Here is a 27,673-nt window from a genome sequence, read left to right on the forward strand (position 1 = left end):
CTCTGCACTTGGCAAAATATTCTTCCAGAATGGCTCGCATTCTACACATGTGCCCACTGTCGTCAGATGCCACACCCCTCCTGCCAGACAATGCTCAGAGTCACGCCTGAGTGGAGGCTGACGCCCCTTGGTAGGTGACTCCAGCCATAAAAGTCCTCCTTGGAGCTGGTTCCAGCCACAGAAGGCCAGGAGGCTGGCTCCAGACAAGCTGCCCCCGCACCTCTGCAGAGCCTGCCGTGGCCTCGGCACTGACCCTGCTTTGATTCGCTGCTTCTGATCCAGCGTCCAGGTACGTGCGCCCAGCGTTTCTCTTCTCTCGGTTTCCATCCCCATCCAGGCAGGTTCTGCCTGACCAGGAGCTGCAGCCAGCAGAGCCCTCCGCTCGCTGGCAGGGCTGCCTGTCCATGCTGCCTCGCGGAGGCACGGCCTGGGGGCCCCACAGCAGCCTTTGGAGATGTGAACGCTACCTCCTGTGTCTGGCCAAAGCTTTTGGAGAGAAAGCTTGATCTTTAGCTTTGATTTGTTTTTTTAAAACAACTCTTCAAATGATTTATTTTCAAAATTGGCCTTCTGCTCTTCTGATTTAATCGAATCTATTTTTCCCTTCTGCTTGCGTGTGCCTTCTCACTCCTCCAACTTTCAAAAAATTAAGGTTGAACTTCTGATGAGAAATTTCTAACTCCTCTGCCTTTTCCCGTTTGGATTTCCTCCTGCTTGGAGAAGATGACAACAGGAGCCCAGAGGTCCCAGGTGTATGGGAGCGGCAGAGCTGGGGTGTGGGCTGGGTCAGAGTGGGACTGGGAAGGAGGGGCCGCACATCCAGTAGGTGGACCCTGCATGCGTCCTGCAGGTCCCGGGTGCAGGCTCGATTCCTCCCTCTGATTGACCTGGCGGATGCATCAGAATAGTTACCGCCAAGACCAGGAATGGCTAATATTCATTAAGAACTTACCACGCACCTGGCACTGTGCATGCACTCGTCATTTAATTCTCACAAGGCACGCCATGTGGCAGGTACTTTTATTACCCCATTTTCAGATCAGGAAGCTGAAGTACAGAGAGTTTCAATGACATGGCCAAGGCCACGCAGCTGGAGTGGGAAGGCCGGCCATAGAGCGAGAGGTCCGATTCCTACCCTGCTGGGCATCCGCTTTGTCCACTCCCCACCCCTCAACTGTTGTTCCTGCTGGTCACCCCACACCCAGCTCTCTCCTCACACCTCCCTGTCGCCTCTTCTGTGCTGCCCACTTCCCGTATTTTCCCCTGGAAACATTCACGTTTTGTCGTGGCTACCTTTTCGCCCTCTGTCTGATGGGTCACCCCTCAATGCACAACCACATTCTGAGGCAGGAGACACTTCCCAAAAATCATGAACAGATTTTGGAGTGCCTCTGCGTGGCGCTTGTTGTCCAAAACTCTGTCCTGGACCTTCAGAGACAGATCACACAGACACACACCTCCTCCCCTAAACACACAGACGCCCACATGCACGTGAATCAGACACACACAAACACACCACCTCCCGCACAGGAGCGCACACGCACACACCCCAGCACGCATGCAGACCCCACGTTCGGCTGTCCGCAGCCTCGGCCCCACACAGCGCCTCTGCCCTGGCTGGAGAGGTCTGTGCAACGCAGGCTGGAGAGAAGTGAAACCTGCCCGCAGGAAGTGAAACAGCTGCTGGGCTTTTCTGGTGCTTCTGGGACAGCTGTTGGGGACACTAAGCAAACAGCCTGCAGTTTCTGGCCCTGCTGTGAGGTAACTGGGGTCCCCTGGGTGGGGGTCTGGGTGGAGCTCTGGGCTGGGGAGACTCGGGAGGGAGCTGGGCATTGGGGTGCTTGGGCTTGTTTACCTGCCACACGCCTCCCGCCCCCACCAGAGGGGGTTCTGAGACTTTCAGTGGAGGAGGAAGAGGCTTTGTCCGCCAGGGTCTTGAAAAGAGTTGTGGGCCCAAGGACTTTACTCAGAGCCACAGATGCACATGGCGTGTTCCTTTCTTCTCAGTCCGGAAACAAACCATTTTCTAGAGATTTCACGCACCCTCTTTTAAAAGTAAGAGAAAAATTTTGTGGAGGGAGAGAAGATGAAATAGGTATAGCAAAAGGTGTTGGCAGGAATTATTTTTCCTCATATTTGACCAGGCTGGTCTCGACCAGCGTTAGCTAAACTTTTGTCTGGCGGGCCAGGCTCAGCCTGCAGATGCTGGGACACACATGCTCTTGGGTCCTTCCTGGAGAAGACGGAGTTGGAAATTTTGGAGCTTATGTGTCACTAGGGAGAGAGGGACAAGAGGCTGGGGCCACTGGGTGGCGGATGCAGCGCAGGCTGGGTGGGGTGGGACACAGAAGTCACTGTCCCCTCACCCTGGAGATCTCAGCTGCAGGCAGACACTTAGTCTGAGAAGAGAGTCAAGGACTTAGTGACGGTGAACATCGGCACAGCAGGTGCAGCCCCTGCCGTGACTGTGGGACTGGTGATGCTTGTTCCCTGTTAAAATCCCCTGTCAGTAGCTGATGGGCCATGGAATAACTGAATGCTAGAGCTGGGAAGCATCTTGGACATAACACGGTGTAACGATTACCGAACTTTCCATTTTTGTCACATCCCTGCACCTCTATTTATTTAATGTTTTTCTTCAAATTAACTTACTTTAACATTTTTTAATTTAACCAAAACAATAACAGTCATGATATCATGGGGTTGATGTGCTAAGACACATTTTGAAGCTACATACCTATCAAAATCACCCATCTTCATCTGGGAACCACCTCAAATTGTATCTCGTGTCACTGATGATACACACATCACTCTTCAAGAACCACTGGTCCAGGCCAAGCCACCCATTTTGCAGGGAAGGACATGGAGACCCACAACGTCAGTGCTGTGCCCGTGTGGGCACAGTTAAGGACTGATACTAGTTTGAGGCTCTTCCTGAGGTCTCCTCAGTCACAGTCTTGATTCTTTCTGGTGTATTGGGTCGTACTTCCAAGGACGTAGAAACGATCTGTACATGTAATTCACACAGAGAACCCAGGGAAAGGGCCAAACATAGTGCTTGGTGCGAGAAGGTGGTTAATAGAGTTCCTTCCAGCCGGGACCAGCTGCTCTCTGGAAGCTTTTAGAATCTTTTTTGAATGCGAGTGTCCTGAGATAACAAGGTGATGTGTTTCGATGTGGCCACTGAGTGATGCACTCAGCTGTGCCAGGTGCTCAACAAGTCTTTTCGCTGTTGGTTTTGCGACAATTCCTTGTGCTACCTATTTGCTTATTTCCTCCCACCTATTTTTTTCTTTTCCCTTCTGAAATGTCCATTATTTGGTGTTGGATTTCCTGAACCAATAATCATCTCATTTTCTTCTCTCCTATTTGGTTCTACTTTCTAAAAGATTTTCTTCCATTTCACTTTTTAATATTGCTGGTAAAAATTTTAAATTTCAGCACTTATATTTTTCACTTCAAAAAGCTCTTTCTCATTCTGTGTTCATTTTTTATAAACTCCTATTCTTGTGTTGCAGACACAATATCTTTTCCTTTGTCTCTAAGGATATTAATTATAATTCTTTGGATTTTTCTACATTGCTTCATTTCCCCCTGGCTCCTTAGTTCTGTGTGTTTTGTTTTGGTTTCTTTCTCACGTTGACATCCTTCTTCAAACGTCTCGTGATCCTTTGTTCTCTGGTTATATTTATTTACTTATTTTTAATTTTTATTTTTTTTAATTAAATATGTTTAACTTGAGCCAATACATATTTATGCTTCCCCTGCTACAGGAAAGGTATTCCTCAGTGGAACTGGGACTCTGTAGTGCATCAGACAGACACAGCAGCTGTCATCAAGGAGGCAAGGAGAAAACAAAAAGCATATCTAGGATAAGTCACAAAACATTTTTTTTAGATTCATCTTTTATTTTTATTTTGTTTTTTATTTTTAATTATTGTGGATACTTAATACTTGTACATATTTTTGAGGTACCTGTGATATTTTGTTACAAGCAAACGTGCAATGATCAGGTCAGGGTATTTGGGTGTCTATCACCTTAAGTGTTTATCATTTCTACATGTTGGTATCATTTCAAGTCCTCTCTTCTGGTTACTTTGAAATATACATAAGTTTCTTCTATCTGACTGTATGCTTGTACCCATAACCAACTCTCTTCACCCTACTCACCCGTGCTTCCCAGTCTCCGGTATCTATCATTCTCTGTGTCCATGAGATCAAGCTTTTTAGCTCACAAATATAAGTGAGAACATGCAATATTTGTCTTTCTGTGCCTGGGTTATTACACTTAACTTAATGACCTCCAGTTCCAGCCATGTTGCTGCAAATGACAGGATTTCATTCTTTTTTATGGCCAAATAGTATTCCATTGTGTATATGTACCACATTTTCTTTATCCATTTATCCATTGATGGACGTTTAGGTTGATTCTGTATCTTTGCTACTGTGAATAATGCTGCATTAAACATGGCAGTGCAGGTATTCCTTTGATATACTGATTTTTTTTTTTCCTTTGGGTAAGTATCCAGTTGTGAGATTGCTGGATCATATGGTAGTTCTATTTTTAGGGAAATTTCCACACTGTTTTCCATAGTGATTGTATCAATTTATATTCCTACAAACAGTGTATAAGAGTTCCCTTTTCTCCACATTCTTACCAGCATCTGTTATTTTTTGTCTTTTAAATAATAGCCATTCTTACTGGAGTAGATGATATCTCATTGTGGTTTTGATTTGCATTTCCTTGATGATTAGTGATGTTGAACATTTTTTCATATATCTGTTGGCTGCTTGTATGTCTTCTTTTGAGAAATGTCTACTCTTTTTTTTGCCCATTTTTAATGAGATTATTTATTGTTTTCTTTACTGAGTTGTTTGAGTTCCTTGTGTATTCTGGACATTAGTCCCTGGTCAGATGAGTAATTAACAAATATTTTCTCCCATTTGTGAGGTTGTCTCTTTATTCTGTTGATTGTTTCTTTTGCTATTCTTTTAAATTTTTTAATTGAAAAAACATTTTAGGGGATGAGCCTTTCACTATGTTGCCCAGGCTGGAGTGCAGTGGCTATTTACAGGCACAATCAGGGCACTCTACAGCCTCAAACTCCTGGGCTCAAGCTATCTTCCTACCTCAGCCTCCAAAGTAGCTGGCTATATTTTAAAAGTGAGACACTAAATATCTGATTTCAATGTCTTTATGAGTGAGCTCTGGCTTGTTGACCTTAAAACCTTGCTGGAGGCCTCGTGGTGACCTTTCATTAGGGAAACCCTTACCTATCTGGACCTGGAAAAGTTTCTCTGGGGTCTTGGAGAAAAAAGTCCTTCAATATACCACCTCCTGATAGTCTAAGAACAGGGTGAAAAAAGGAAAATCGGAGTGTGACCCTTAAATTTGTAGATTTTCATGTACTCATTCCCCCTTCCAGTCCTATGGCGTCTCCATATGAGCCATTCCTCTTCCAGGCATCCCAATGGCGGTGGGGGACCCATCTGGGTGGCCAGCCCTGAACTTCCTGCTGTTGGCTGTGGCGGTGTCTGTCTTGGGCTCGGCGCTATCCGTAGATGAAGTACGGACCCACCTGTCGATGAAGGAGAAGACGATGAGGCTGGGCGGGCAGCTGGTGCTGAGCACCCAGGAAGAGCAGGCCAACAAGAAGCTCATGGCCATCAAAATAGCCGAGATGACCAAGGCTATGAAGACCCTGGTGTTCCCGCCCAGCATGCACTTCTTCCGGGCCAAGCGTCTCATTGAGAAAAGCCAGGTGTTTAATATCATGAAGATGATGCCAAAAGGTAGAGGTTTGGAGAGGGGTGGTTTGGGGATTTTGGGAAGGTAGCTGAACTACTTGGAGCTGTAATTGTTATCGGAGCTGTTGTTGTTCTAAATGGAATAGAGAAAACTCCACGCAGCTTCCCAGCTCCTTTGTCTGTACTGGCTGTCTAGGAAGGGTTTTTTTTTTTTTTTTTTTTTTAGAGTCTTGCTCTGTTGCCTTGGTCTGTTGCTCTAGAGTGCCATGGCGTCAGCCTAGCTCACAGCAACCTCAAACTCCTGGGCTCAAGCGATCCTCCTGCCTCAGCCTCCCAAGTAGCTGGGACTACAGGCATGTGCCACCATGCCCGGCTAATTTTTTTCTATATATTTTTAGTTGTCCAGCTAATTTCTTTCTATTTTTAGTAGAGACGGGGTCTCATTCTTGCTCAGGTTGGTCTCAAACTCTTGAGCTCAAATGATCCTCCTGCCTCCATCTCCCAGAGTTCTAGGATTACAGGTGTGAGCCACCACGCCCGGCCCTCAAGGCCTTTCTTCCACCCTTTCTCCATGGGCTAAGTTACCAGATGGAATATGATACTACATGGCATCCAGGGGTAGTATAAACACACTTCTGTGAATAGTAAAATAACATATAAATAGCAGTTTGCAGCTTACAAGGACTTTTCCATACCTTTTTAAAAAATGGTATAAATAGAGATTTTTGAAAAAAAAAAAAAAATGGTGAGGTCAGCAAAGTAGCATACCCAGTTGATGGGGCTGGTAAGAGGCAACACGCCAAAGCTCAGGCGGCAGGGACACCTGCCCAGGGGCTGTCAGGGAAGGTGCTGCATGGGCTAGAAGGGCAGAGGGGCAGTGTGCACTGCACCATGAGGAGCACCAGAGACACCTGGCATCTGGTCGGAAGGACACATGTGGGGCCTCAAGGGTGAATCCTGAAGGCCAGGAGCTGCAGAGATGCAGGCCCAGGGCTGGGGAACAGACAGCGGGGGTGGGGTGGGGTGGCTGGGGAGCAGGATGAGAGGATCAAGGACAAGCATGCAGACAGGACTGGTCCCAGGCTCATTCTTCTTGCCTTCCCCCCCACCCCAACCGTGCAGTGTTGGGGGCAAGGCCTCACTGAAAGGTTGGGGCTCCCAACAGAGAGCTGGAAACTGGGGGAGCCCCAGCTTGAAGCTCAGTCTTTTGGTTCCAAGCCTCTGCCAGTCACCATGCTGCCCCTCTCCAGCAAGAGCACTCATGGTTCTGACTGGTGAGAAAGGAAGACAAGGAAGCTCCACTCTTAAACTGAGCGGGGAAGGCAGCCATCCAGGCGGAGGAGGGCAGGAAGTGGGGTGGCGGGGCTCGGGAGCCAGGATGAGAAAATGGGTTATGCTCAGCTCTGAGCGGCTGGGCCAGACAGCAAAGTTCCTGCTCCCACTCCTTCCCGTGCACTCACTCTGTCCTCTCGGGCCCCACACCTGGCACCTGCACTCCACTCCTTCGTCTCCCATTCTCCTTCCCTCTCCAGGGGCTGCCTTACACCTCCATGACTTCGGCATCGTGAGTATGGACTGGCTGGTGAAGAACGTCACCTACAGGCCCCACTGCCACATCTGTTTCACTCCACGGGGCACCGTGCAGTTCAAATTTGCTGACCCAACTCCTGACACCCTTATGACAGAAGAATGTTCAAAGTGGATTTTGCTGGAGGATTATCGGAAGCAGGTGCAGAATGTCACTGAGTTTGACAACAGGTGAGTGGTAGTTCCACAAGCAGGTGTCACGGGCCTGTCACGGAGTGTGCAGCGTGCAGGTGTGCCTCCCTTGGTACAGACCCACGTATAAAAATCTGTCCTCATAAGGGGACTAGGCAGCTTTTTCTCTTAACTTTACAGGATACTTTTGCTTCACAAAAGCAATCAGCACCTTTTCTGTCCACAGTAATTTCCTGGTGCATTTAAAATCTGATTTGATCTGCAAAAGGCTTATCAGCAACACTACTCTTGCCACAAATGAGATTTGTCTTGAAGCTCAATAAGACCAGAGAGAAGAAAAGTCCCTAGTTCCTGAAGTGACAGTCTGGCTGGTGGCCGAAACAGCCTGAAAACATAATGGAACAACTTCGTAACAGACATGTATAGTAATATTATAATAACAATTATTTTAATCATAGGCACAGTGCTTTCATGAGGTTCTCTTTATGAAATAAGAGACATGATGCACAGCAAGGTTAGGTAAGTTGCCCAAGGCCACACAGCTGGTAAATGGCAAATCAGGGACATACACCTGCATTATGTGGTGCCAAGTACAGAGTGATTCCCATCACACGCCTGCAGCAATCTGCTCAGGCTGCCGCCACAGAACACCACGGGCTGGGTGGCTTAAATGACAGGAATTTATTTCCTCACGGTCCTGGAGGCTGGAAGTCCAAGGTCAGACTGCTGGACGGTAGGTTTCTCCTAAGGCCTCTCTCCCTGGTGTGCGGAAGGCCGCCTTCTCGCCGTGTCCTCGCACGTCTGCTGCATGTGTGCACTCCCAGTGTCTCTTCCTCTTCCTGTAGGGACACTGGTCCCATTGGATTAGGGCTCCACCCTTACGAAGTCACTTAACCTTGACTACCTCCTTAGGTGGCCTGTCTCCAAATGCAGGCAGTTTGAGGTTAGGGCTTCAATATATGAATTTGTGGGGGACACAATTCCATCCATAACTCCCCCAAAGAGAGCTTGGTCTGGGATTCGAGCACCACGGGGTGAGGGTGCCGAGGCTGTGGAGGGAGGCGGGTGGGCCCGGCTGGTGCGCACTGCCCTCCCAAGCTGTCTCCAGGGAGTGTGAGCCGGCAGTGGCTTCCTAGCCAGAGGCCAGGCTCACCCTGGACAGCCGGGGTGCTGCCGTTGCCCCTTCCTTTGCTCTGCTCACTGGGATGATCCCGGTTTGCTTCTGGGTGGGAGACGCTAAGTGGGCAGTAGCCCTACGGGTGCCTCCTCAACTCCCCTTTCGTCTCGGACAGCCTGCTGAGGAATTTCACTCTGATGACCCAGGACCCCGAGGTGACTTATGTAGACCAAAATGTCGTCTGGTCAAAGTTTGAAACCATCTTCTTCACCATCTCTGGCCTTGTCCACTATGCGCCAGTGTTCAGAGACTACATCTTCCGGAGCCTGGAGGAGTTCTATAAGGACAACGTGCTCTACATGGAGATCAGAGCCATGCTGCTGCCGGTGAGCCCGCGCTGCCCTCCTCGCCCTTCCTTCCTCTGCTCGGCCTCATGTTCAGGTCTTGCCTGGTAGCACTGAATGCCCGTGAATTTACCCCCAGGTCTCTGGTGCAAGGTGACAGGTGCCTTTCCAGGGGCCACTGTGAGCAAGGAGACCTGAAACGGACAGGGTGGCCCCAGCAAATCTGGGAACACCACCCTCACTGCCCTTTGCCCCCTTGCTCGTGGCTCCCAGCTTCTCCTCGCTGTGACATGCAGTGCGCCTGGTGGGAGCTGGGAAGGAGGAGGAGAGTAAGGACAGAGGCATCCAGGGGCCATGGAGAAGGGGCTTCAGGAGTAAAGGGGGCCCCATGGCAGGACGTTAGGAGCCACCGTGAGCAGTTCCAGCGGTGTGCTGAGAAGAGAAGCCGACTTTGGGAGAGAAAAATGAAATGCAGGTGATAAAGTGCAGCCAGGTTTGGCTGATTAAAGACCCTGACTGTGACTGAGAGAAAGAAAGTCGAGGTCGCTAGAGGAAAACAGAGGGTGCAAGAGGTTTCTTTTTAGGGTAGAGAGACTTCTGTTCACCTAAGGAAGGAGCGTGGAGAGGTTAAAAATAGCGGGGAGAAAGAGGGCAGGATGTGGCCACCCCGGCACCCAGGGAGTGAGACTGTCCTGCAACCAGAGAACGTTCTGTAAGACCAGAGGGAAGGTGGGTGTGGGGCAGACATGACACTGGGGTGGCAGTGGTTGCTGAGGGAGGAGGGCCCACCCTGCCTCTCCTGTTTCCGCAGCAGGCAAGGCGAGGACACCCTCTGAGACCGAGGGCAGTCAGGGGAGGGCAGTGGGTGTTTGATAGAACCTCTGGGAGATGGGCAGGTTGCTGATTCCCCGGAGAGGCTGAGGGCCAGCGCAGGCCGGAGACAAGATCCTGCAGCGGTCCGCACTGTGGCAGCGGCGCCTGCTGCGGTACCTGCCCACGGAGCAGACCACGGTTTGATTGGGCCCCGGGGTAGCAGGAGGAACAAAGCGGAAGAACTAGCGTGCAGGAAGGCTTCTCAGCTGAAGGGCGCGGGGCCTAGGAGGTGGGCAGAGGACAGAGACAAGCGGCAGGTGAAAGAATGGGAACTCTTTCAGGGTGGCCACTGAGAGGTGAGTGACCTGGGAGGATGGGGCTGGGGCAGAAAGTAGTAAGTGTGAGCTCAATTTGTCAGAATGGAGCTGCTTGGGTGAGAGCTCCCAGGCAGAGCCACTGAAGTGCAAGTCCTAAGGGGGCATGTGTCTTTGGGACCCGGTGTGCCCAGGAAGACCTAGGATGAAGTGACTTGAAGTGACTCGGGACTGTGGCAAGAGCTGAGGCACAGGAGGAGGGGGCTCTCCTAAAGTCAGCTAAGAAAATGGGGTCCATGGAGTCCTAACCCTAAGAAGAGGTTAAAAATTATTTTGATTTTAAGGAAGAAAAGTTGAAGACAGAGAAATGGGGAAGGATTAGGAAGAGTCCAAAAGGAGAGAGCATTATCATAAGTCTGACTCTAGGGGCTTGCACTCTGGCCAGGAGTAAAGGGTGACTGGGATTCCGGGTACTATGACATGGACCCACCCAGATTTACAGACTGGAGCTGGCGGAATGGAGGCTCTATGTTGGAAGGGGAAGGATCTTTTGCAGAGAGCAGCCCTAGTCGATCAAATACTACTAAGAAGTTCCTTTGGTGAGTCTATTGAAGGGAACTTTCCTGAGGACATTTTTGCGGGGGGAAGATAGGGTATTGAGGGAGTGGGCATGATTCTTGGGCATTCCATCTGGTAGGTTCACAGGGTTTGAGCTGGTTAAAGGTTTTTAGTGGCTTGGGGAAAGTGACCTGTGGGTAGAGTTTCCTCTACATTATATCCAAAATAATCTGCTCATTTGTTCAAATATTTATTGAGTATGTAAACGCCTTGGTGACTGACCTTCAAGCTTGTAGAAGGGTTCACAGAGTGGCAGCATTTTGGCTTTTTTTTAGCATATTCTTTTATCTTTATAAGCTCAGAAATTTTATTGTTTGTAGACCCAGAAGTGATAGGGCTCTGGAGGACTGATACACATTGACCACATTCATAAAGAATGAATGTATAAACAAGAAAGTCAGAATGAAACTATCATTCAGACCAGATACTTATGCTTCCTAATCAGGAAATTCTCTCCTCAAAGCCAAATTATAGTCAAAAGTTTTTTTTGTGAACTAGAGCCCTAATGAGCCCTATCACTGAGCTCTGAGAACTTAAGAGTTGGTAACAGTGTTCTTACCCTTTGGGAAATATGTTAAAAGCTGTCACCATGGCTGGGCGTGGTGGCTCACGCCTGTAATCCTGGCCCTTTGGGAGGCCAAGGTGGGAAGATTCCTTAAGGCCAGGAGTTTGAAACCAGCCTGAGCAAGAGCAAGACCCTGTCTCCACAAAATGTAGAAAAATTAGCTGGGCATGGTGGTGCGCACCTGTAGTTTCCGCTATTCAGGAGGCTGAGGCAGGAGGATCGCTTAAGCCCAGGAGTTTGAGGTTGCTGTGAGCTATGGTTATGTCACTGAACTCTAGTGGGGATGGGGGGCGGTGAGTACAGAAAGAGACCCCGTCTCAGGGGGAAAAAAAGGAAAAAGCAAAACAAACAAAAAGCTATCACCTTTTCCCCTGGAAACAAATAAATACTACAATAAATTGAATATTGAAGACAATATTTTCACACCTATCATATGCATCCATAAAATGAAACAAATGTTTCTGAAACAATGCAGTGTATACATTTTTGCATTGTTTCCTTTTCAAAAATTCTGGTGGAGATTCCTAAATCACCTTTCCTACCCTCAGTCTTATTTAAAGCATTCTAGGACCCTCTGTCATGAAGGCTACATCTGCCCCAAGAACCAGTTCCTCCAGTTTGTGGGTCCCTTAATCTGAGACAAAGCTTCCTTGAGTCTCAACTCTCCTTTTTCTTCGGAGCATGGACTGAGCCCCCTGTTCCTTAGCTGTGTCAACACCCTTGGAAGGTGACTTGGCTTACCTCCACGTGGATCTGCTGCTTGTTTGTATTTTGACTCTGAGTGCAGACTTGTATTTCCGTTTCTGAGTTCTTGAGAAATGGGAGGAGGACTTTCCTCTGCCTGTCTCCGCTGGAAGGCGAAGGGTCTCTCGTCAGGACAGAGCAGATAGATAGGTACATAGACCTGGGCACAAATTATCTTTTAAAAGAAAAGAGAGGGCCTTTGCTCCCTGTAATGTTTATTTCCAGCACCCACATGTGTCGCCTTGTGTTATTTATGCCATAACATATAAACCCTGATTTCCCAACTAGACAGTGACTTATCTCAGGCACCAGAGGGTACATTGCCTGGTGTCCTCAGCAGCCATGTTTGCTGGGGGCACTGCTCAAACGCTGAGGTGCACGTGAGTAATGTGGAAGTGCTGTTTGCGGACCCTGACCTCCCAGGGTTCTGATTCTGTGTGGTTGGGTAGGGCCAGGAAGCTGAAAAGTTAACTAGTGCCCTCTCCCGGCTCCCTCCCCGGGATTCGGATGCAGGTGCCCCGAGGCAGGCCCTCTTGGAGACAGCACCTTCTTCACCTTGACCGTCATAAAGCTCTTCACCTGCATCGTCTCCTTTGAGCCTCCCAAAAACCCTGTTTTAGAGAAGATATTAATTCATTTTATGGATATGGAAGCTAAGGCTCAGAAAAGGCCAAAGGGCTTGATCAAGGTCACATAGGTTGCAAGGGGCGACCAGATCGAGGCTCCCAAACTGGACGGTTTCCTCATTGAGTGGGGCTCTCTGGGCCTTGTGGTAGCCACCTCATCGCAAAAGGAAGTCCCTGAGAGGGCGTCTGGCTTCCATTTTACCACTTCCGGGGAGGAGTGGCTATCCCTAGGATGAGCTGGGCCCTGGCAGGGGAGTGGCTTCCTGTTGGGCAAATCCTGACAACTTTCTTGGTGTGGGGAGCGGGGAGAGAACCTTCAACCCTTGCAGAACGCTGGGCTCTTCAGTGGCTGACGGGAGGGAGAAAAGGCTGGGAGAGGGTTTGGGTCTTGGTGGTTCTAAGGGCTGTGACTTTCATCTTGAGCATGATGGGGAAGTATTTGGGCAAAGTTGCTGAGAAGCGGGATTGGAGGGAAAGAGAAAGTCCGGAGCGCTGGTTTCTAGTTCCACCTTACCCTTTTCTGCAAGGGAAAGCGAGTATTTTCGCCTCCCTGAGTCTGAGGCGGAGCCTCGGGCGTGGGGCACTTAACGTGGGGGCTTGCCCCACTCCCTCCTCTCTCCCGCTCTGCCCCACCCTGCCCCAGCCGGCCTTTCTAGAGGTGCTGGCTGCTGGGATTTCAGATTCTGGTGGGGGCTGGGGGGCTGGGATTTGACCATTTGTTCCGGCCTGACCCTGGAACAAAGGCCTCTTGCCACAGATAGTCTGGGTCTTAATGCCCCCCATTAGCCAGACAGGGGGCCATCGACACGCTAGCCAGTCGCTAAAAACAGTCTTCCCAGAATTCCGAGCCACTTTACCTCCCTGCTCAGTCGTGGGCTAATTCAGGGCTCCAAATGAAGTTGATGGACTGTCCTGGCTGCTCAGCCTCCCATTGTGTTCCTAATGCTCGATGACAAAGGCTACTTGCCCATGGCAACAGTTGCTAGGCGGGTCTTATCTCCTGGGCTCCAGTCCCTTCCCCCACAGCCAGAATTGGAGGCCCAGACTGGGTCCTGGGGAGGACTCAGCGTGGAGCCCGTCCTGGGCCGGGAGGTTACGCACGGGCGCTTGTCCTGCGGGCGCCTAGATGGGAGGTCTGGAGGGAGAGACATGGCGGGCAGACAGGAGCCGTCGGTCGTTCCAGCGTTTTCCTGGATGCTGTCACTCCTATGACAAGTACTCTACTGCTCCCCTGCCCCTCCCCCCCAGTGCTTTTGCCTGGATTCCACCTGGCCCCTTGCGGAAGTGTCTTTGTGTCACTCTGTGAGGATACTCTCTCTTAAGGGCCCCCTTTATGACAGCACTCACCCTGCTGGGCCGCAGCTGTGCTGTTTACTGGCGGTCAGGCCCCCAGAATGGTAGAGCTTACCCTAGCTGTGCGTTGTTCATTGGAATCACCTGAGGAGGTTTAAAAAAACCCAGACTCTAACCCAGAGATTCTGATTTGATTGGTCTGGGGTGGGACACAGGCTTTTTTCCTCTCCTTGGGTGATTCCAAGGTAACCCAAGTCCCAGATTGAGACCCTGAGACTGTCACTCGAATGACAGTGTGGCCTTTGTACAGGCGGGGCCAGGGCCCCCAGATGATGGGAGACTCCTCTGGGCAAGCAGGATTCTGGCCTTGGCAGACCCCAGCCCACTACCCATGTAGCAGGGCTGACTTTCTGAACCTTCTTAAGGCTCTACATCTTCGTCTATAAAATGAGACCTACCTCCCCGTGTAGTGTTGAGATTAAATGAGATTGTGATGTAAAGCTCTCTGCACGTGCCTGGCACTTAGTAGGAGCTCAAAGCTTGGCAAATGAATGATGCACTAGTAGTGAGAGCTAATTGCATCAGAAATTAGAAACCTGAGTCCTAGTTTCTGGTCTGATACAAACTAGTTGTGTGACCTTGAGCAACTCTCTGCTCCCCGATTTCCCTACAGTTCCTTCAAGCTTCAAAATTCTATACCTCCATGACATCAAAGACAGTGAAACTTTGTAATATTATATTGGTTTATGTAAGTAGTATGTAGTTTGAATAGTTTCCCCACAAATTTACAGTTCTTTAAACTATAGTTAAAAATTGAAGTAATCAAGATTGAGCTCAATGTGCTTTTAATTCAAGGCTTTTTACCTGGATATAGCAGCCTTTTGCATCGCTTAGTCTTAGACAAACGACTAACATCACCTACTTGTACTTACAAATTGTTAAGTTCTTAGATGTTAACTCATCTTCCTAGGACAATTGTAGGTTCTGAGTTGTTTTTGTAGATCTGATGATAGATTTGTAATATTAACATTATTAATGGTTGTCATTTCTGAATGCATTACAAATATTAACTCATTTGATCCTTGTAATAATCCTATGAGGTATGACTGATTTGGGACAGATTGTAGCTCCACTGGGAGCCTGAATCCAGAAGGCTGACCAGAACCCGCAAACCAGCAGAGCCCTTCCCTCAAATGCCTGCCAACCGCCTAGCTGGGAGGCTGGGAGGAGCTACAGGCCTCCCCTCCCCAGAGGGGGCTCCCTCTCCTGGAAGTGGGGTGCTGTTGAGCATTCAGATCCCATCCTAAGCACTCCCTTCCTTTGAGGCTGCAGTTTCTTTGGAGAGGCCAGAGCCGCAGGAGTGCAGGGCCTGGACAGCCTCAGGGTGATTTACAGGGCACCAGGAGACTAGGAAGGAGCTCTGAATGAGGCTGCAGCCCTGGGAGCCAGATCTTGTCTTCCTGGCACTCCGTGCTATGACAACGAGCAGTGTGGGTAGAACCTTGAAGGCCTGGGGCCCAGCTTCTCCAGTGATAAGCACAGGAATGACAGGATTGATGATTTGGAACCACTGCCATTTGTAAGGCCCCATCAGGCCTCTGGTTGTATCATTTGCATATCTTTGCATGCTTGATTAATCTGCCAGAGATCTTCTTTTAGGCAGGTTTGTTGTTTGTAGATTGTTTTTTAAGTTTCTTTCTTTTGTCTCCCTTCTATTCTGCTAGCACAGCTCCACCTGCCACCCCTCCAATAGTTGTCTATTCATCCAGTCCCTAAAATATGCTGCCTGGGGCTTAGTACCTTTAAAATGACGTGTGGATGGCATTCCTCTTGAATTAATATTTATTTGTGGAGCTCCTACTCTGGTGCTGTAGGTGAGGAGGTGAGGAAATCAACATCGTGTGGACCCTGCCCTCAAGGAGTCTCTATTCCAGTTAGGGCGTATGAGCAGGAGACTCAACAATGACAGGGCGGTCAAGGCATGGACAGAACTCTGTTGCTCCCTGCTGCCAACCAGCTGGGTGATGACGAGACACCTGCAGGTGACAATTCTGGGCTGGGTTAACGCAATGCTTCTCAAACTTTCTGGTCCAAGAATCCCTTTATACTCTTAGAAATTTTTGAGGATTTCCAACAGGTTTTACTTATGTGGATCATATCTATTGATATATCCTGATTAGTTATTAAAATTGAGAAGTTTTTGAAATACAAGCTCATAGTCTGTTACCTGTCAGGATGATATCATCACGCATGATATAGCTTCAGAAAAATTCTACTGTATATTGTGAGAGAATGAGGGTGAAAATGACAAGTGATATCTTCAAATTATTAAGAGAGTTTTGATTTTCTAGACTTCCTGAAAAGGTCTAGGGGGCCCACAGGGCTCCCCAGACCACACTGCGGGAACTGCTGGGCTACAGCACACGGGGGCTCTTTTAGCATCAGAGACTTGAAGACCCTAACAGGGCGCCTGACGCCTGTTGCAGCCTTGATCAGTGCAGGAAAAGTTCTTTAAACCCTTGGAAATGTAGGGGGTAAAAATAAAAGTTTTCCTCTACCTTCCTAGGTTACCTTCCTGAGCCCATGAATTAAACTGATAAAAGACAGATTAACAGGGGAGAGGACGTGCAAATTTTATTTGATGCTAATATTTTAATTTCATGTGCACAGACAGGTAGAGGCTTTCATCGAGAAGAAGTGAAAGCCCAAAGAAGTTGGGGTGGGGCTTACACACCCTTTTAACGCGTGGTGGTAAATTGTGAAGTGGCAAGACAAAGGAAAAGGGGTTGGGCTTCTAGTAAATTGTAAGCAGGTAAATACATGGGAAAACTAGCAGAAGGTTGGGCTACCTCCCCAAGGGTTGTCTGTGCAGACCCATCTTGGTGACATCTTTCTGTCTCCACTGAAAAGACTTGTCCCCCTCTCAAGGTGGGGGCACCTTCACAAAGGGCAATGTGTGTCCCGCTTTTAGGAAGATGGGGGAGGGCAGAGAGCTCAGTCTGCACTGGCTGCTGCTTAATCGCCTTCACCTCAAGATAGTCCTCACGCCAAAGTGGTGTGTCTTGGGGTGGCCTGTTCTGATCCCCGTCAGTGAATAGGAACAACGGGCAGCGGCTCAGTCTGGGCTAACAGTGCCCACGCTTCTCCCCGTGGAACATCCTGGCAGCCTTAACGTTCAGTAGTCCGGAGCACGCCTGCTGCCACACAAGCCACCAGGGGAACTCCGCCTGGGAACAGTGAGCCCACTGCCCTGGCTGGGGCAGCCTCGTGGGGACGTTGATGTGCCAGGCTTCCCGGGGGGTGGCAGGGGAAACAAAGAGCAAGGGGCAGTAGGGCCAAGCTGCCGTTCCTCACTGCCCCCAACTCAGGCAGCAGAGCCGGACCCCGCAGGCCAAAGGGCCAGGGAGGAGAGGAAGGCGGGGACGGTCGCAGGGGGTGCACACCATGGCCGCGGCCAGGGCGGGCGCGGGCTGGCCCGGGCCTGGGGAGACGGTGTGAGGGGGGACCGGTTGACAACAGGGGCAGAGGAGGTGGTCCCTGAGAGGACCCAGCTCCCTCAGTGCCAGGGACACAAAGGGCTGACTCCAGTGAGAAGGGACTTCTCCCTTTAGGGCGAGGAGTAGCTCTGGGCTCCCTGAAGCCCCTGTGCCCTACTCCCTGGGTCCAGAGACTGGTGACCTCAGATTCCGTCGCTAGGATGAGTGGCTGCTTCCTGTGAGCTCCCACATGCTTGTTTCCTGCTTATTCCTCCTGCTTTGCGTCGTAAGCAGGTAGAGTGTCTCTGACTAGATCGGCAGCTCCTGGAGGGCAGGGAGCTCGTCTTACCAGCGCCTGTTATCCCTTCTGGGCTCAGCCCGCTCCTTACACGTTGCAGGGGCTTAATTAAGGGCCAAGGGAAAAAACCGAACCCCACGTATTCTTTCCGCCACCCTGCCTCACCCTGCAATCTCTGCAGAGACTCCCACAGACTGTCCCACCCTGAACTGCCCGTGCACACGGCCACGTGGTGTGGGGTAAGACCTGACCCAGTGACAGGGGAGGGCAGAGGGTCCCGGCCAGCCGACTTCCTGGAGACTGTGCCCTGGCTCGATGCCCAGCCGCCAGCGGCACTCTCGAGGGGTCTTACCGACACCCCTCCCCTCTGTGCACCTCTTCTCCCTCAGCTTCTTCCTCCTTTGTCTCACCCACCGCCCACTCCCAGCTCTTCTCCCTGCCTGGTGGCAGTGACCGCCTGGGGTGCTCTGGCCGGAGGTGGAGAAGGCGGGGAGTGGAGTGGGAAGGACAGCAGGGAGACGACATGGATTCTTGGGCCCCTCTTTCTTGCTGTGACCTCTTCCCGTGACCCATTCTTCAGTCATTACACAAATACTTAGTGAGCACCTACTGCGTGCCAGGCACCGTGTGGAGACACAGCAATGAATGAGACAGGCAGGTGTCGAAGAGTGTTATCCCCGAAGGGGCCAGGACTTCCGATCAAGCAGTGGAGAAAATGTCAGAGGCTGCAGAGGACCTTGAACAAGGAGAGTGTGCGTAGTTGGCAGTGACATCTTTCCTTGTTCGCCTCTGATGCCTGCTGGGACGTGCTTGCCTCCCAGGTGTACGAACTGAACGGGGAGATCCACGACAAGGACTGGTCAGTGAAGACTTACAAGGACGTGGCTCAGATGTTTGTGAAAAGTCACCCAGAGTTTATTGGAATCAAAATCATTTACTCGGATCACAGGTGAGAGAGACTATCGCCGCAGCTGCTGAGTCGGGAGAGCGGGATGTGGGCAGAGGCGCTGGGTTGCGGACGGGGAGCAGAGGAGAGAGCCAGGTGAGGGGTCTGGGGGTGGTTTGAGACCCCAGGCCTGATGCCAGAGAGCTGTGGGCTCGGCGTGTGCGTTTGTGCATGAGTGTAAAAGTCTGGATCTATCCATGAAATCCCTTCTAGTTTGGGTCTTCACAACCAAACTGAAATGAAGACCAGATGATTCTAGGCTGTGACCCCACGCTGGCCTGGGTGACTCAGTTATGAGCCTAGTGTTTTTGCCTGAATGTTTGGATAATTGGCCCATTTCTTTGTTTCAATTTGCCACTGGGGTGGTTCTGCGTGTGGCCGTGTGCGGGGCCCTGAGTGGTGCTGGCCCAGGTTTGCTTGTGGGGACCCGCAGCAGTGACAAGTGTGCGGCCTGGCACGTGGGGTGGGGCAGGACCCGCTCTCCTCCCCGGGCAAGCACAGAAGGCTTTATCGCTTGGCTGCCTTATGACTTTACCAGACCAGTAGCTCTCACTGGGTGTTGAGGGCAGCTGGTTCGAGGCTGTGACTGTGCGTGGCCAGAGTGGCAGGGCAGCCGTCACAGGGGGTCACTTCGAGTCAGGCTGCAGGGAGGGGCACCGACGGGATGCGGCTGGGCTCCAAGGACAACCAGACTCCCCCTGAGCGCCCTCCCCTCCTGTGGGGCCTGGGGGTGGCAGAGGCTGAGCCCCTCGCCTGTGTGCTGGGCCTCCCCAGACGGAGCCTGCAGGAGGGGCCCAGCTGGCTCCGCTCAGCGGTTCCCTGGTGCCAGCTGCCCCTCCCTGGGTCAGTGGCAGGGGAGTGTGAGGGCCGAGCTGAGGGGATTGGTGCCCCCACGTTCCCCTAGGCTGTGGGGGAGGGTGTGGCAGGAGCTATGGGGACAGCTTAGTCCCGTAGAGTGAGGATTGGAACAGGTGAGCCAGCAGCCGGGCAGAGACCTTCGTCCTGTCTACGGACTTGTGCCAGATTCTCATCTTCTGTTGCTAAGCTGCTTGCCTGGCCCTGCGGGGTCCCTGGAGTGCCCAGGGTCTTGCTGACTTAATCAGCAAGAGGCCAGATGGTTGCCGGGTCCAGCCTACTTGTCAGGGACTCGGGTGACCTGTGACCTTTCACAGGTGTCCAGTGGACAGAGAACCGGCTTCCATACTGTGTCTGCTTCCATGACCCACCCCCACAGGGAGGCAGGGAAAGTTTGGGACAAGGCCACTTTGCCACCTCTTTTCCCTTAGGTTCGCTGACCCCCCTGGAGCCAGCAAGGGTCCTTGACAGGAATGGATTTGGGCTAACTAGCTCTCAGAGGTCACCACAGCCTGGTTGGGATGGGGTCATGTGGCAGTGGTGCCAGGCACAGAGGGAACCTCTCTGGGATTTATGACTGTTGCCGAGTTGCACTCTCTCCTAGTGTCTCTCTGTCTCTCTCAGATCCAAAGACGTGTCTGTCATCAAAGAATCCGTCCGAACAGCCATGGACCTTCGAACCAAGTTCCCCAACATGGTGGCAGGGTTTGACCTGGTAACGATTCTGTGAACAGAGGTGCTGTCTGCAGAGTGGGCAGCTCTCGTGCAGGGAAATCCATGTGCCCGCAGCACCCACTGAAACCCTGGGAGAGGCCCAGGCCGCTGACCTGGCAGGGCTGCCCGGAGTTCAGTGCTGACCTTCTCTTGGGGCCTGGGGGGATGGCAGTGATGGGAGAAGGGAGAGCAGGGGGCCAAAGGGCTAACAAGGAAAGTTCCAGAACAAGGACAGAGTTCAGGGCATGTGGACAATAATTATAGCCCTGTTCCCCTTGCCCTGCCTTCTGCCCTTCTTTCTATCCCACATTGTCAGCTGCATCTGGCTCCTAGAACCATCCTGGCACCCTGTAGTGCGTGAGGGAGGGGTGGTGTCAGGAGGCAGAGTCCACAGTGCAGATCCTCAAGGATGTGACATTTGTCCCTCCCTCTTCTCTAAGACACTTGCTTCCCCATCTATTTCTGAAGCTGCCCATCCATAGATGTTGTCACTGTCCCTCACGTCCCCCAATCAAAGCCACAGCCAGGCCAGACTTCCTGGGTGGCAACTCATCAGTCTCATTACATTAACGTGGCCCAGCTGGCTGGAAGGCGCCCGACTCCCTCTTACATAACCTGAGATTGTGCTTAAGCTCCTGGTTTCAGAACAGCCAGAGCCGAAAGGTGTGGATTTCAGGGCCATTGTGTTTGGACCCAGGGTGTCCTCCTGGGGTCCTCCGGGATGGGACGGCTTGAAGGGCCTAGCCTCTCAGGAAGAGGGCAGGAGCTCCTCCCTCCTCCCATGTCGTCGTCCCTCTCCTGTCTCTGTGCAAGACTAGGGGAGAGCGCAGGGGCGCCCTGCCTCCCTCGCCCCGCCAGCCCCCCGAGCCAGGGCTGAAGCCTGGAGGCTGCTGTGAGAGGAGACAGGTGGGCAGGGCGGGGGGATCCAAGGCGCAGCCTCTGAATGAGGGAGCAACTGTTTCAGGGCAATAACACACTCTCGTTTACCCCAACTCTGCTACTGGTCATTCTTAGAAGACTGTGTGACAAAGGTCCCACACGGTAGTGCGGTAGGGCACAGGAAGGGTGTTTATGGGCCACGGGTGAAGCACACTCCATGTCCCTCTTCTCTGTCCTGCAGGTGGGGCATGAGGACACTGGCCACTCCCTGTTCGATTACAAGGAGGCTCTGATGATTCCTGTCAAGCAGGGTGTCAAACTACCCTACTTCTTCCACGCCGGAGAGACTGGTGAGCCGTGCGGGTGCCGTGCAGGGCACATGCGGGGCAGCGGAGGGGTCAGCAGGAGCCCCCGCCACTCGAGGGTGCTGCCGGGAGCCGGCGCCAGTGCCCACTGTCCTGGCCGTGGTGCACAGGCGCTTCACAGCCCCCGCTGGGGGCCCTTTCCTATGTGTTATCTCAGTCCCGCCGGCAGCCCCGTGCAGAAGGAACAGCAGCGATAATAACAGCATTGGGCACTTTACCTACATCACTTCTAATCCTCACCCCAGACCTGCCAGGGCATGCTGGTATCCTCATTTTGTAGATAAAGTGCTCGAGGCTCCAAATACAGTGTTATCGGTCCCAGGTTAAAGAGCTGGTACACATTGGAGTCTGAACTGGAACCATGGTGAACGCGTAATCTTGCAAACTCACATTGTCTGACTTTGGCTATAAAAATTTGTTTTAAAAGGCCAAGCACAAATATTATTTTTAAATTGATATATCCTAGTCATATGTAATTTGTACAATATGGCACGTACGATATTTTGACACATGTATACAATGTATATGAATTCTAGCCCTTTCTGATGATCTCCATTGTGTGACTGAATTGTGCTTGAGAGGTTAACTGAGCTGCCCCAAGTCACACAGCTGGAAGTTGGCGGAAGAGGGACGAGAACCAGGCCTGCTCCATCATAAGTTCTGTCCCTCATCAGTGCTGAAGAGGAGACCCCACCCTGCTCTAAGCAGCCTTGGCTGCTGTTCTTCCTGAAATGCCATCAGCCCAGGCACATGTCTGGTCCCCAGAGCTCAATCCGTGGGGTTGCTCCGTCATCTCTCAGCCCCTCTCATGTTCCAGTCCTTAAGTGTGTGAACCCTAACGAGGCAAAGAGCATGGCAGCGATTCAGATCAATAGGAAGATTGAGGGAGGCTTTTCACCTGGGCGCCTGGACCGCAGGGCAGCTCTCTGCTGCATCCCAGCTGTCACCCTCAGGAGACCAAGGAGGGAAGGAGCGAGCAGTGGGCAGCTGCATCTCCCCACCAGGCCCGAGCCTTGATGTATCACATCATTGCTCAGAGGGAGGGGCCCTGGGCATTAATCTTTTTTTCCTGACATTTTTGAGTCAATTTAGATCCAATTTAGATCAAAGTGTGCTCTAGGAGATTTAAAGACTTGTTTGTGGGGGATAGGATCGGGGGAGGGGGTGGTTAACCTTAAAGAGCTTGTGGCCCCGTTGGGAAAATCATGTTTACCTGCGTGAAATAATTCTGACAGCACAAAACATCGTAACGCAGGCTCTAACCCAGTTCCAAGATGTATGTATGGTCCTTGGAGATGATTTTGCCAGGACTTGTGTATTTCATACCCAAAAGTAATGTCCTCATTTAAAAAAAGAAGAAGAAATCTTTTAAAAACCAATGGAAATCCACCTCAAATACAAGCCCTAACAATGGGAATTCTTGAGTTTTATTTCTAACAGAAAAGTGGAATTTTCGTATTTTATGTGTGGATCAGTTAGGATGATTTTGGCTGCAAGAATGGAGTACACATCAGACAGATTTTACATTAAGGCCATTAGTATCTCGCGTAAAAAGCAACCTCTCCTGTGCTCACTGAATTGGTGATTTTTTCCCCCATGTGTTCTTCGGATGGTGAAGTCACACTGAGGTGTGACAACATCCAGTGAAGCCGGACAACATTCCCTCCAGCGCATCTCCTTTTGTCAGGGAGGGAGCCCCGGGAGTTCCCCAACAACGACCTCCAGGCCAAGCCTTGGGACTATTCTAGCTGCAAGGGAGGCTGGGAGAGTCAGGACTTGTCCTTTCGGCCTCTGAGGAGGTGCCGGCCGCAGGGCCGATGTGGGGGGTGGCGGGGAGGCTGCGGCGAGAACACCTGCTGTGATCTAGCAAGTGATAAATGTCTCAAGAGCACTGTTAAATATATAAATTAAAGTAAGTATGTACAGGTAATTATACTGGCGTTATGAATAAGAGAGGCTGTAACACATTGTTGTAAAGAGCGTAAACTAAGAGTCCCAGAAAATAGCTCTAGAAACTAACAAAAAGGGGAAGAGAGAATATGGACTGAGGGGTCAGATAGGCCAAGGTTTACAACTCAGTTTTGCTACTTACTAGTTCAATGTCCTTGGCCAATTTATGAAACCTGTGTAAGTTTCAACTTCCCCATCAGATTCATAAATTAATTAATTAAATGTACAAAAGGTATACCATACCTCTCTTTAGCATTATTAAAAGGAAAACATGTGTGGGGGTGGGGGTGTTAATGTTAATTTCTTTTCATTTGCTTGCTTCAGGGGGTCTGGGGCCTTTGCCCTAGGACAGTTTGTGGTTCAGACCCGTGCACCCCCCCTGAAGACTGTTCTTCTATCTTCAGACTGGCACGGCACTTCCGTAGACAAAAACCTTCTGGATGCCGTCACACTGAACACGACCAGAATTGGCCATGGCTTTGCTATGAGCAAACACCCAGCAGTCAGGGCTTTCTCCCAGAAAAAGGACATCCCCATAGAAGTCTGTCCCATCTCCAACCAGGTATGCACGACTCCTGGGACTAATCCAGCATGGTCTTCTCCCCGAACTTCACCCTCGATTCTGATTCCCAAACCTTTTCTTGTATAATTTCTGTCTTCTTAACTGCTTGTTTTTCTCCGTTCCTCCACTCTCCCCCTCCCTTTAGTCACGTTATTTAGGAGTGGCCTTTTGCCCATGGCAGTCATCAGAACGAGGCAGCAGTGAGGGTCCCCAGTGAGGTGGAATTTGGGGCACAGCTGTGGACAAAGCAAAAGGGACACTGAGGGAGGCCAGCGAGGTGGGAGGGGCCCTGGGACACTGCTGCTTCCAACTGCTTCTTGGGGTCCTTTGTGCACGTGCCGCCTGGCTGCGCTCCAGAGAGCCGGGGCAGGACCCGGGGTGAGTCAGACCAAACGTCTGCAGTGTGATGACTCTTGGAGAACATAGGGAAGAGCTCGAGGACTGGCTATGTCCCTGTGCCTCCCTGTGACTCTGCCCAGAAGTCACCCCAGTGCTCAGAGTAGTGATGGGGACAAACAGGAGCTGCCCATGTTCAAGGTCTAGCCTCCCAGTGTCGGCTCTTTGTGGATTAGAGCTTGCCCTTCTTGCCTCCTGCGGGGCAGGTCCTGAAATTGGTGTCTGACTTGAGAAACCACCCTGTGGCCACCCTGATGGCCATCGGGCAGCCCATGGTGATCAGCTCTGACGACCCAGCTGTCTTCGGTGCCAAAGGCTTGTCCTATGACTTCTACGAGGCCTTCATGGGCATTGGGGGGATGAAGGCCGACCTGCGGACCCTCAAACAGCTGGCCATCAACTCCATCAGGTGAGCGTCCTGTGCACGGCCCAGGCCCCTGCCCCCCTCCAGCCCACAGCCTGCGTTTGTTTGCCCCTCAGGGGGTCTGCGGCAGACGTCCCCAGGGCTCCTGCGGGTCTGCTCCATGTCATGGCTGCTTAGTTCTTGCATGCAGACTGGGCGATACGTGCTCTGCAAGACTCTGATGTCCCCTCAGACTCCTGCCCCTTTCCCCAGCCTCTTCCTGGGGCTGACCCGGGCTCCTCCTCTTCCTGCAGGTACAGCGTCCTGTCAGAGGACAAGAAAACTGCTTTCATGGAAACCTGGGAGAAGAGATGGAAAAAGTTCGTAGCGGACATGGTTACGCAGTGAGGAGAAGACGGCCACCCTCCACACACTCCTCCCCGTCGGTCTCGAATCCACCCCATGCCCCGGCACTTCAGTGGCCTCCGTGTTGACTGACCCGTCAGAAACTCTAGCCAGCTGACCAAATTCACCTTCTGGAAACGTTCTCCTCTCTCAGCCACAATGACATCAGCCCCCTTGGCTTCCTCCTCTCTCTGGCCGTGGCTTCCGGTTGCTTCCTTTTTCCAGCTCCTCCTCTGGGCTCTGTGTTGCGTCCCTGTCCCCGGGCGCAGTCCTGAGCTGGCTCCCGGTGACTTCTCCCTCGTTCTCTCCTCTTGTCTCCTCTGCTCTCCGCCCTCCGCACTCTTTCCTTAGGTAGTCTCATCCATTTCTTTGCTTATAAATACCATTTGTTTGTTGATGATCCCCAAATTTATTCATTCACTTGGGGAGCTCACAGGAATCTCAGAAACCAAGTACGTGCAGTTGTGAGCTCGCTCCCTTCCCTTTCACCCTTTCCCCGGTCGTCCCACCTTGGTAAACTCTCCCGGGTTGCTCAAAGCAGACATTTTCAGTGACAGTCGTGATGCTGCTCTGCCCTGCTCCCCACGCAGAAATGTACCTTGAGTCCATCTGCGTCTTCCACCTCCACTGCTGTCAGCAAGTTCAGGCCACTGTCCCCTCTGGCTGGAGTTATGACCTTAGCCTCCTAACTGATCTCCCCTTTCTTCTCTTTGCTTCTTCCAGTTCATTTTTCATAGAGCAGAGCGACTGTTGGGAAGTTAAATCAATCAGGTTATTCCACTGCTTATAACCAGTGGGTTTAGAATAAAACCCGAATGTCTCCGCGGGGCGTGCAGCGTCCTAACCTGGATCCCTCCCAGTGCCACCCTGCCCCAGGCTCCCCCGTGCCCCAGGCCCTGTCCACATGGGCCCTTTGCTCCGCCGCTGTCCCAAGCTCTGCCCTGTGCCAGGGCCTTTCTCATTCTCTTTGCCTGGAACATTCTTTCCTTTATCTACTTCACTCCTGTTCACCCTTTAAGTTTCAGGTTCAGGTCACCATCTCAGAGAGGTTTTCTCAGCCTCTGCCCTGTTACTCTCTCTTCCGGCGCCTCACTCTCTTCCTTCGTGACTCCAATCACAGTTTATAATCATATATTTATTTCCGTGTTTACAGTCCTGCCCTGCCAGACTGTAAGCCCCAAGCGGGCAGGCACTAATGATTGTTTCTGATTGTTTCACACATGTGCAAACCCAGAGCCTAGCCCCAAACCTAGTTAGTACTCAATAAAAGATGCATTGAATGAGTGGGGGTCACTTGTCTCCCTTGAGCTGGCTGCTGGGGCAGGAGGGAGCAGAGCGGAGTCTCCCCAGACAAAAGACCTCCTGTGATCAGATTTTGGATCCTAGCCTGGCCTTTGGGAGACAGAAGGCAAGAAGCCAGCCCTGTCCTCACCCAGTTAAAGGATGTGAAGGAATCAAAGCATTCCCTAAAGGTCCCCGGTGGATTTGAGTGTCTTCCCATCCGTCATCCATCACCTGCGTCCACACTCTCGGGCAGCGGCCAGCCCTCTCTCCAGTCGCAGTTTCCCAGGGTACTAGGGCAAGCCTCGCCGACCGTGGCCAGCTAACGCAGGCTGTGCGCACGTGGAGCTAGAAGACCTCTAAGTCCTGTCTCATTCTGAGGAGGATCCATTGCCTTAACCAATCCCAATAGATTTCGTAGGTCCCACCTTGGCAGACTTACATTTAATAATTGGTAAAGATGGATTTAGCAGAGTGGGCTTCCGTAGCAAGTTGCCATGGCTGCAGAGACCTCCGGCATGGGCCACAGTGCAAGGTCGCTGGCCTGGACTTGGTGTGATCTCTGATCTGGCAAAATGAACCATGACACACACTCCTGCCTCCGTGTCTAGTTACTTTCTTGCCTTCGTGCCTTTGTGTCTAGTTCAATAGGCTGAGTCCTACTGAGCTAAATGTGCAATGAAACATTTATTATTTTGAAATAATTTCAAACCTGAAACAAGTTACAAGAATAGTACAAAGAATGTGAATATTCTGTTTGCCGAGGTTCCCCTGATTGTTAACATTGTACAACATTTGCTGTATCATTCTCTTTGTCTCTGTCCACCTAAAATCTCTCTATACATATGTCCTATTTTTTCCTAACCCATGAGACTAAGTTGTAGACATTATGCTCCATTACTCCTGGATTCTCCAGTGTGCATTTACTAAAGACAGTGGTGTTCTCCCACGCAGTCACAGTATCTCCACCCAAGTCAGGAAAGGACACCAACAAGGTCCTAACGTCTGGCTCCAGCTCTGGTCCTGCTGAGCACGTTCTGGGGGGAGGGGAGTCCAGAACCCGGTCCAGCATCGCGTGTTACATTTAGTTGCCGTAGCTCTCGCAACTCTTTCAGTCTGCACGGCTCCTAAGTCTTCCCTTGTCTTTTGTAACTTCAACATTTTTGAAGCTTGCAGGCCAGTTACTTTGTAGAATGGCCCTCATTGCAGGTGTGTCTAAAGTTCCCATATGAAGAGATGCAGGTGGCGCGTCCAGAAAGGACCCCTCCGAGGGGACGCTCTGTCCATCCTGGAGCACCACAC

The 27,673-nt window shown here is 51.2% G+C and overlaps 1 protein-coding gene across 2 annotated transcripts; it reads left to right on the plus strand.

Moving 5' to 3' along the window:
* Positions 1-26,374, plus strand: ADA2 (adenosine deaminase 2). Of its 2 annotated transcripts, none has more exons than XM_045554639.1 (10): positions 1-289; positions 5,464-5,793; positions 7,281-7,506; positions 8,760-8,970; positions 18,497-18,624; positions 20,101-20,191; positions 21,311-21,419; positions 23,789-23,946; positions 24,549-24,751; positions 25,000-26,374. In XM_045554639.1, exons 2-10 carry the CDS (start codon positions 5,472-5,474, stop codon positions 25,091-25,093), a joined length of 1,542 nt encoding a protein of 513 aa, XP_045410595.1. In that variant the 5' UTR covers positions 1-289; positions 5,464-5,471; the 3' UTR covers positions 25,094-26,374. The 2 variants fall into 2 exon arrangements, with proteins under 2 accessions (XP_045410595.1, XP_045410594.1); XM_045554638.1 differs by lacking the exon at positions 1-289 and adding an exon at positions 1,718-1,761.
* Positions 26,375-27,673: the final 1,299 nt, after the last annotated feature.

Source organism: Lemur catta, chromosome 6 (assembly GCF_020740605.2).
Source record: "Lemur catta isolate mLemCat1 chromosome 6, mLemCat1.pri, whole genome shotgun sequence".
NCBI classification, from domain to species: Eukaryota; Metazoa; Chordata; class Mammalia; order Primates; family Lemuridae; genus Lemur; species Lemur catta.